General features: G+C 46.6%; 1 protein-coding gene across 2 annotated transcripts in view; it reads left to right on the forward strand.

Annotated features, from left to right (window-relative positions):
* Positions 1-8,528, forward strand: part of LOC122543469 (oocyte zinc finger protein XlCOF6-like) — a 29,298-nt gene extending 20,770 nt beyond the window's left edge. For both annotated transcript variants that reach the window (XM_043682186.1, XM_043682185.1), the window contains 3 exons: positions 4,678-4,813; positions 5,536-5,644; positions 5,757-8,528. In XM_043682186.1, the coding sequence (XP_043538121.1) occupies positions 5,816-8,305 (2,490 nt within the window). In that variant the 5' untranslated portion in view covers positions 4,678-4,813; positions 5,536-5,644; positions 5,757-5,815 and the 3' untranslated portion in view covers positions 8,306-8,528. The remainder of the gene's footprint in view (positions 1-4,677; positions 4,814-5,535; positions 5,645-5,756) is intronic.
* Positions 8,529-9,462: the final 934 nt, after the last annotated feature.

Here is a 9,462-nt window from a genome sequence, read left to right on the forward strand (position 1 = left end):
GTTTTTGGCGAATACATTGTATAGGTGTTCTTCCTCTTTTTGCAGTTCTGGTGTATTGCAGTGTGTTGTGGCCCTTTTGAATAGTATCTTGATGCAACTTCTTTTGTGTGTGTTGGGGTGGTTGCTTTCGTAGTTTAGGACTTGATCTGTGTGTGTGGCTTTCCTATGTACCTTTGTGGTGAATTCTCCGTTCGGTGTTCTCTGTACCATCACGTCTAGGAGTGGGAGTTGATTGTCCTCTTCTTCCTCTCTAGTGAATCGGATTCCTGTGAGTGTGGCGTTGATGATCCGGTGTGTGTTCTCTATTTCTGTGTTTCACATGATTACAAAGGTTAACAATTGTTTACAATTAACTGTTAACAATGGTGATAGCTAGACAATATGTTGAAGGTGTTAGCCCCCCTGTGTTTTCTGTCTATGCCATGATATTTAGATTGATTCTAATCTAAAAAGTGAGATAACGGAGTTTTACATACGGAGCACTCCTATACACACATACACATGGACACACATATACACAGACATCCACACACACCCTTACAGACACACACGCACACACACATGCACCCCCTCACAGACTTAAGACACTGCACTCACTACACACACACATACATTTTCTCACACTCCCAACCCCCAACCCAGACAGACACACACACACACACACAGACAAAGACCCACATGCACACACATATTTTGTGGGGTTAATTTGTACTTACAGGGTTACATTGTACTTTGCTCAAAAACTGCATGAATTCATGTAAAACTCAGCTATCTCACTTTTTAGATTAGAATCAATCTAAACATCATGGCATTGACAGAAAACACGACGGGGGGGGCTAACACCTTCAACATATTGTCTAGCTATCACCATTGTTAACAGATAACCCGAGAATGCAACTTCTTAAAACAAGGTTTTGTGATTTACACATGAAAGAAGTGAAACTATCACGGTATTCTAACAGATGAAAGGCTTAACAGACGATCGATTTTTCAATGTATAATTTCAGTTACATCACATTGTAAATTTTTGCTATAAATTCTGTGAGTTTAGGATTGAGCCCTCCACTATCACCTGATGAAGGAGTGACGCTCCGAAAGCTAGTGTGCTTCCAATTAAACCTGTTGGACTATAACCTGGTGTTGTGTGATTTTTAACTTTGTACACCCCAGTTCAACACCGGCATCTCCAAATCATGCCATTTTCGTGAGGGGCGATTTGCTGAAGAGAGCATATGCTGGAGCCATCTTTGTAGGGGGCAGTGTACAGCTGGGTGGACCTGGAAGGCAATGAAAGAAATCCCAGACAATCCTGCAGACGGTTCTCTGTAGTTCTAGGGATTTATTATTTCCTTATCCTTTTTATAAGATGTGGACATGGCTGGCAAGTTCATAGAATCGTAGAGATATTCAGCACAGAAACAGACCCTTCAGTTCAACCCATCCATCTTGACCAAATATCCTTTAATCTTGTCCCATTTGCCAGCACTTGGCCCATCCTTCTAAACCCTTCCTATTCATACACCTGTCGAGATGTCTTTTACATATTGTAATTGTACCAGCCTCCACCACTTCCCCTGGCAGCTCACTACATGCACGCACCATTTTCTGCATGAAAAAAATTCCCCTTAGGTCCCTTTTAAATCTTTCTCCTCTTGCCTTAAACCTATACCCTCTAGTTTTAGACACCCCCACTCCGGGTAAAAGACCTTGACTATTTACCTTATGCATGCCCATCATGGTTTTATAAACCTCTCCTGCAGCCTCTGATGCTCCAGAGAAAACAGCCCCAGTCTACCCAGCATCTCCCAGTAGCTCAAACTCCAATCCTGGCAACATCTTTGTTGATCTGTTTTGAACCCTTTCAAGTTTCACAACCAACTTTGATTGTCCATCACTTATTGCCCTGGTGGGGGGAGATGGCGGGGGGGGGGGGGGATGGGGGAGCTCTACACAATCCCAATAAGGTGATCATCCCTTTCTTATTTCTCAGTTCCACCCAAATAACTTCCCTGCATGTATTTCAGGGAATATCCTTCCTCATTACAGCTGTAATGCTATCCCTTATCAAATACGACATTCCCCCTCCTCTCTCATCTCCCTTTCTGTCCTTCCTATAGCATTTGTATCCTGGAATATTAAGCTGCTAGTCCTGTCCATTCCTGAGCTAAGTATCTGTAATTGCTATGATATCCCAGTCCCATGTTCCTAACCATGCCCTGAGTTCATCTGACTTTCTTGTTGGGCCCCTTGCATTGAAATAAATGCAGTTTAATTTATCAGTCCTACCTTGTTCCCTGCTTTGTCCCTGCCTGCCCTGACTGTTTGGTTGCTTCTTTTCTCAACTGTACCAGTCTCAAATTGATCTCTTTCCTCACTATCTCCCTGCGTCCCCCCCCCCATACCTTACGAGCTTAAATTCTCCCGAGCAGCTCTAGCAAATCTCCCTGTCAGTATATTAGTCCCCTTCCAATTTAGGTGCAATCCGCCCTTCTTGTACAGGTCACTTCTACCCCAAAAGAGATTCCAATGATCCAAAAATGTGAATCCTTCTCCCATACACCAGCTCCTTAACCATGCATTCATCTGCTTTATCCTCCTATTCCTACCCTCACTAGCTTGTAGCACCAGGAGTAATCCAGGTATTACGACTCTCGAGGAACTCCTTTTTAAATTCCTGTCTAACTCTCTGTATTCTCCCTTCGTAATCTTTTATCTTCCTATATCGCTGGTTGCAATGTGTACAATGATCTCCTGCTGGGCTGTCTTTTCCCCCGTAAGAACATCCAGCACCCCCTCTGAGACCTCCTTGATCCTGGCACCAGGGGAGCAAAACACCATTCTGATGTTTCGCTGCTGGCCACAGTAAAATGTGTCTGTCCCTCGGACTAGAGAGTCCATTAACACAATTCATCTCTTGGAACCTGACGAACCCCTTGTTGCATTAGAGCCAGTCTCAATACGAGAAACTTGACTGTTCATGCTACATTCCCCTGAGAATCCATCAACCCCTACGTTTTCCAAAATAGCATACTTGTTTGAAATGGGAATAGCCATAGAAGATTCCTACATTACCTGCCTACCTCTCTTACCTTTCCTGGAGTTAACCCATCTATGTGATTGTATCTGCGACTTTTCTCTCTTCATATAACTGCTATCCATCATATCCCTTGCTCTTGTACGTTCCTCATTGCCTGTAAGTGTCGCTCCAACTGTTCCATTCAATCTGATAGGATTCATAACCAATGGCATTTATTGCAGATATAATCCTCAGTAACATGTAAACTCTCCCTAAGCTCCCACATCTGACAAGAAGAGCATATCACTTTACTAAAGGCCATTTTTGCTTTGAATAAAGGTAAAAGAAAATTGTGAAATCTGAAACAAACATAGAGAATGCAAGTCAGACTCAGCAGGTCTGGCATCTGTAGAAAAAAAGCAGTTAAAAGTATTGAGTCCAGTGTGATTTCCTCAAAACTCCCTTTTGAATGCCTCGATTGATGTATCAAGATTGAAGCAGCCCACTTGGTGCTCAATTGGATAGAGTTCTGCTTCTTGATTGTTAATGGAGCTGCACTCATCCAGCCAAATGGAAAATATTGCATCACACTTTTGACTTGTGCCTTGTAGATTGTGGACGGGGTTGGGGAATAGGACGGAATTCTCAGTCTCTAACTTTCTTGTGTAGCCACACTATTGATATGGCTGGTTCAGCTCAGTTTCTGGTCAGTGTTAACCCTGGGATGTTGCTTGGAGGTGGTGGAGGGGTTCAGTTATGGCAATGCTATTAACTGTCAACAGCAGATAGTTGAATTGTGGACACTTTGGAGAGGGTGCGGAGAAGGTCTTTGAGGATGTTGCCTGGTATGGAAAGTGCTAGCTATGAAGAGTGGACGAATAGGTTAGGATTGTTTTCGTTAGAAAAAAGGAGATTGGGGGGGACCTGACTGAGTATAGATAGAGTGGATAGAAATAAGTTTTTTCCCAGGCTGAAGGATTCACTAACAAGGGTCACGCATTCAAGGTGAGAGGAGGAAAGCTAAGGGGAATACACACGGAAAGTACTTCACACAGAGGAAGGGAGGTTCCTGGAACGTGTTGGCAGCAGAGGTAGTAGAAGCAGGTACAGTAGATTAATTTAAGGTGCATCTGGACAGATACACAAGTGGGTGGGGAGCGGAGGGATACAGATCCTTAGGAATTGGGCGATAGGTTTAGATAGTTGATTTGGATCAGCACAGGCTTGGAGGGTAGGAGAGCCTGTTCCTGGGCTGTAAATTTTCTTCTTTGGTCTTTGTCATTTGTTGGAACTGGCCATTATGTGGCACTTGAGTGTCACTTGCCAGTTAGCATCCTGAGACCATAAAATATAGGAGCAGAATTAGGCCATTTAGCTCACTGAGTTTTCTCTGCCATTTGATCACGGTCGATATGTTTCTTAACCTCATTCTCCTGCTTTCTCCCCTTACTAACCAAGAATCTTAAATACACTCAAGGACCTGGCCTTTTGAGGCAATGAGTTCCACAGATTCATCACTGTCTGGCTGAAGAAATTCCTCCTTATCTCCTTTCTAAAGTGTCATCTCTTCACTCCAAGGCTGTGCACTCAGGTTCTAATCTCTCTTACTACTGGAAACATCTTTTTCACATTCACTCTCACTATTCTTGCATCTTGTCTAGGTCTTGCCACAAATGAACACTGGCTTCTTAAATATCTGAGGAGTTACAGTCGGCACTGAGTATTGCGCAGTCACCGGCGAACATTCCCAACGCTGACCTTATGATGGAATGGAAGTCATCGCTGAAGTAGCTGAAGGTTTGGGCCTTGGACATTTTCCCAGCAGTGATGAACTAGGGTTGAGATGCCTCCAACAACTCCAACCGTACTTCTTTGCGGTAGGGTTGGCTGCAATCAGTGGAGAGTTTTCTTCCTGATTCCCATTGACCTCAATTGTGTTTTTGATGCCATATTTGGCCTTTAACTCAAGGGCATTCATTTCACGCCACTTCTGGAGTTCAGCTCTATTTTTTCCACTTTTACATTATGGCTAATGAATCCAAAACTTGGGTTGCCTGGCAAAACAATTGAGCTTTGTGGGGGTTGGGGGGGATGGTGGGGGGTGGGGTATAATGTCGCTGGTCTAGTAATCTGCAACATGAGGCTAATATTCATGGGTTCAAACTGCACTATGGAAGATGATAAAATCTGAATTCAGTGCACATCTGGAGTAAAAGGCTAATCCAATAGCCAAATTGTGCCTGTGTAACCAATGTCAATTGTCATAAAACCTCATCTGGGAATCCTGGGAAGGAAATCTGCCATCCTTAACTAGTGTGGCCTAGAAATGACACCAAAACCTAATGAGGGGGCTTGGATGGAGTGGTTAGAAAGCAACTGTTCCCGTTAGTTGAAGGGTCAATAACAAGGGGGCATAATTTTAAGGTGAAAGACAGGAGATTTGGGGGGATTTTGGGGGGAAAAAGAGGGTAGTGGCAATCTGGAACTCATTACTGTCTTACCCCTCTCTCTTCCCACAGAAGCCTGGTTCTTGTGTGGACCCAGATCTATTGACAGGGTTGCCTTCATGATGGACATTAGTGAACTAGCTAGCTTTTTATGACAATCCAGCATCTTCCGTGGTCTAGGGTTGGTGCAACAATTTACCAGACTGATTCAGCTCAGTTTTACAACCCATCTTTGATGTTTTTTTCTTGATTGTCTTTCATTCCTGTTTCTTTGTTTTACGCTGATTTCACAGGGTATGAGAAGGAGTGGATTTGTAGTCATGAAACACACCAAACGTCCCGTCAGGATTGGATGGAGCAGCTCAATTCATTGCAACCTGAATATCATCGGATTTTGAACATGGAAGGAATCAGTACTGATCAGAGTGGGGAGAAACCGTGCACGTGTCTTGTGTGTGGACAAGGTTTCAGCCAGTCATCTGACCTGACAGAACATAAGTGCAGTCACAGTAGGCAGAAACCATGGAAATGTGGGGATTGTGGGAAGGGATTTAGTTATCCATCAGAGCTGGAAATCCATCGACGCAGTCACACTGGGGAGAGGCCATTCACCTGCCCCAAGTGCGAGAAGGGATTCATCACCTCATCGCACTTGGTGGCGCACCAGCGGGTTCACACTGGGGAAAGGCCGTTCACGTGCTCCAAGTGCGGGAAGGGATTCACCACCTCATCGCACTTGGTGACGCACCAGCGGGTTCACACTGGGGAAAGGCCGTTCACCTGCTCTGAGAGTGGGAAGAGCTTCACTCAGTCGTCCCAACGACTGATGCACCGGGGAATTCACACCAGGGAGAAGCTGTTCACCTGCTCGAGTTGTGAGAAGAAATTCACTCAGTTGCACAAATTGTTGACACATCAGCGAGTTCACACTGGGGCGAAGCCTTTCAGCTGCTCCATGTGTGGGAAAGAGTTTGCTCAGTCATCCAACTTGTCGAGACACCAGCAACTTCACACAGATGATAGATCTTTTAAATGCATGGACTGCGGGAAGTGCTGTAAAAGTTCCGGGGAACTAATGTCCCATCAACGAGCTCACACAGACAAGGCATTGTTGAAGTGCTCTTGCTGTGGGGCTGGTTTCAGGGGATCATCTCAGCTCACTTTACACCAGCGAGTTCACACTGGGGAGAAGCCTTTTTCCTGCTCTGATTGCGGGAAGGAATTCAGTCGGTCATCCTACCTGTTGACACACCAGCGGATGCACACCGGTGAGAGGCCGTTCACCTGCTCGGAGTGTGGGAAAGGGTTTACTCGGTCATCCCAGTTAATGGCCCATCAGCGGGTTCACACTAGGGAGAGGCCATTCACCTGCTTGGAGTGTGGGAAGGGATTCACTTGTTCATCCCATCTGCTGACACACCAGCGGGTTCACACCAGGGAGAAGCCATTCACCTGCTCCAAGTGTGGGAAGGGGTTTGCTCGCTTATCCAACCTGCTGACCCACCAGCGGGTTCACACTGGAGAGAGGCCGTTCTCCTGCTCAGAGTGCGGGAAGGAATTCACTGATTCGTCCCAACTGCGCGCACACCAGCGAGTGCACACTGGGGAGAGGCCGTTCTCCTGCTCCGAGTGTGGGAAGGGATTCATTCAGTCGTCCCAACTAAGGGCACATCAGTGTACTCACACTGGAGAGAGGCCATTCACATGTTGCGAGTGCGGGAAGGGATTCACTTGTTCATCCCATCTGCTGACACACCAGCGGGTTCACACCAGGGAGAAGCCATTCACCTGCTCCAAGTGTGGGAAGGGGTTTGCTTGCTTCTCCAACCTGCTGACCCACCAGCGGGTTCACACTGGAGAGAGGCCGTTCTCCTGCTCAGAGTGTGGGAAGGAATTCACTCAGTCGTCCAACCTGCTGAGACACCAGCGACTGCACACTGGGGAGAGGCCGTTCTCCTGCTCCGAGTGTGGGAAGGAATTCAGTGATTCATCCCAACTGCGCCCACACCAGCGAGTGCACACTGGGGAGAGGCCGTTCTCCTGTTCCGAGTGTGGGAAGGGATTCATTCAGTCATCCCAACTAAGGGCACACCAGTGTACTCACACTGGAGAGAGGCCATTCACATGTTGCAAGTGCGGGAAGGGATTTACTCAGTCTTCCAGCATGATGAGACACCAGCGGATCCACACTGACGAGAGACCTTTCAAGTGTTCTGACTGTGGGGAGTGCTATAAAAGTTCTGGGGAACTGATGACCCATCAATATGTTCACACTGGCGAGAGACCCTATAGCTGCTGTCAGTGTGGGAGGGGGTTCAGACGATCATCTCAACTCACTGTACACCAGCGAATTCACACTGGGGAGAAGCTGTTCTCCTGCTCTGAGTGTGGGAAGGAATTTCTTCGGTCTTTCCAACTGGTGATACACCAACGAGTTCATACTGGGGAGAGGCCCTTCACCTGCTTGGAGTGTGGGAAGGGATTCACTTGCCCATCCCATCTGCTAATTCATCAAAGAATTCACACTGGCGAGAGACCGTTCATCTGCCCCAAGTGTGGGAAGGGGTTTGGTCACTCATCCAGCCTGGCGAGACACCAGCGAGTGCACACTGACGAGAGGCCTTTTGAATGTTCAGATTGCGGGAAGTGCTTTAAGAGTTGCGGGGAACTAAGGGTCCATCAACGTGTTCACACGGGTGAGAGACCGTTCAGGTGCTCTCACTGCAAGGTTGGATTCAGAAGGTTATCGAACCTCATTGTGCACCAGCGAGTTCACACTGAGGACAGCCAGTCCCAGCCTCAGTGTGTGGAAAGAGATTCAATCAGGCATCCACCCTCCTGAGCCACTAGTGAGTGCATACCGGGGTCGTGCTGCACCCCTGCTCTGAGTGTGGGAAAGACGGTTTCTTACTCATCAAGCTTACATTAGCAAGTCCAGGACAATTTTGTTGTGGCGTCATGATCAGGACGGAACTATTTCCATTGTGGTCCTGAATTGCAGTGCTGTGTTTGGAGTCAGTATTGTGGATAAAAGTAAAACAAAAAACAGCTTGGTGTGCTATATACCCATTGTTGACTTTTTTTGTCTATTTCTTAGCACAAGTTCCCTTTGGAAGGGCTGTTCCTCACTCCTGCCTTCCCCATCCTCATTTCCAGCAAGAGGTTTGCTAAGTTCTTGGTCTTCTTTGTTGCTAAAATTCAGGTCTTTCAATCATCTGTGACATAGGTTGCTCCAACCAAGCTTAGAAAGTGCATCTTTCTCTTGCCTCAAGCCTCGTTCGTTCTTATCACTAAATTGCTGACCACTATGCTTGCCCCTTTTGCTGATAATTGTTTAGGATCAAGAGAAAATATAATAGCACTCTAGCAACACTGAAGATCCTTGACACCATCGGAATAAAGCAGCCTGCATGATTAGCACCACATCTGCAAACATTCACTCTCCCTGTGCCCTGGTAAACAATGCTTTGAAGAAATTCACCAAGCCAACACCTTCCAAATTCAGTCTGTACCATGTAGAAGGACATTGGCAGCAGACACATGGAACACCACCACCTTCAAGCTCCCTTCCACGCACCCTCCCAAGGGCGGGATGGTGGCTCGGTGGTTAGCACTGCTGCCTCTCAGCTCCAGGGAAACCCGGGTTCGATTCCAGCCTCGGGCAACTGTCTGTGTGGAGCTTGCTCAATTCTCCCCGTATCTGCGTGGATTTCCTCTGAGTGCTCCAGTTTCCTCCCACAATCCAAAGATGTGCAGTTCAGGTGAATTGGCCGTGCTAAATTGTCCATAGTCCATAGTGTTCCGGGATGGGTAGGTTAGGTGCATGAGTCTGGGGTAAATGTAGGGGAATGGATCTGAGTGGGATACTCTTCGGAGGGTTGGTATGGACTTGGGCCGAAGGGCCTGTTTCCACATTGTAGGGATTCTAATTCTAAAGCTACTCACCATCTTGATCTGGAACAATATCATGATCTTTCATTGTCAATGGATCAGAGATCT

The sequence above is a fragment of the Chiloscyllium plagiosum genome, chromosome 44, assembly GCF_004010195.1.
Source record: "Chiloscyllium plagiosum isolate BGI_BamShark_2017 chromosome 44, ASM401019v2, whole genome shotgun sequence".
In the NCBI taxonomy this organism is placed as follows: Eukaryota; Metazoa; Chordata; class Chondrichthyes; order Orectolobiformes; family Hemiscylliidae; genus Chiloscyllium; species Chiloscyllium plagiosum.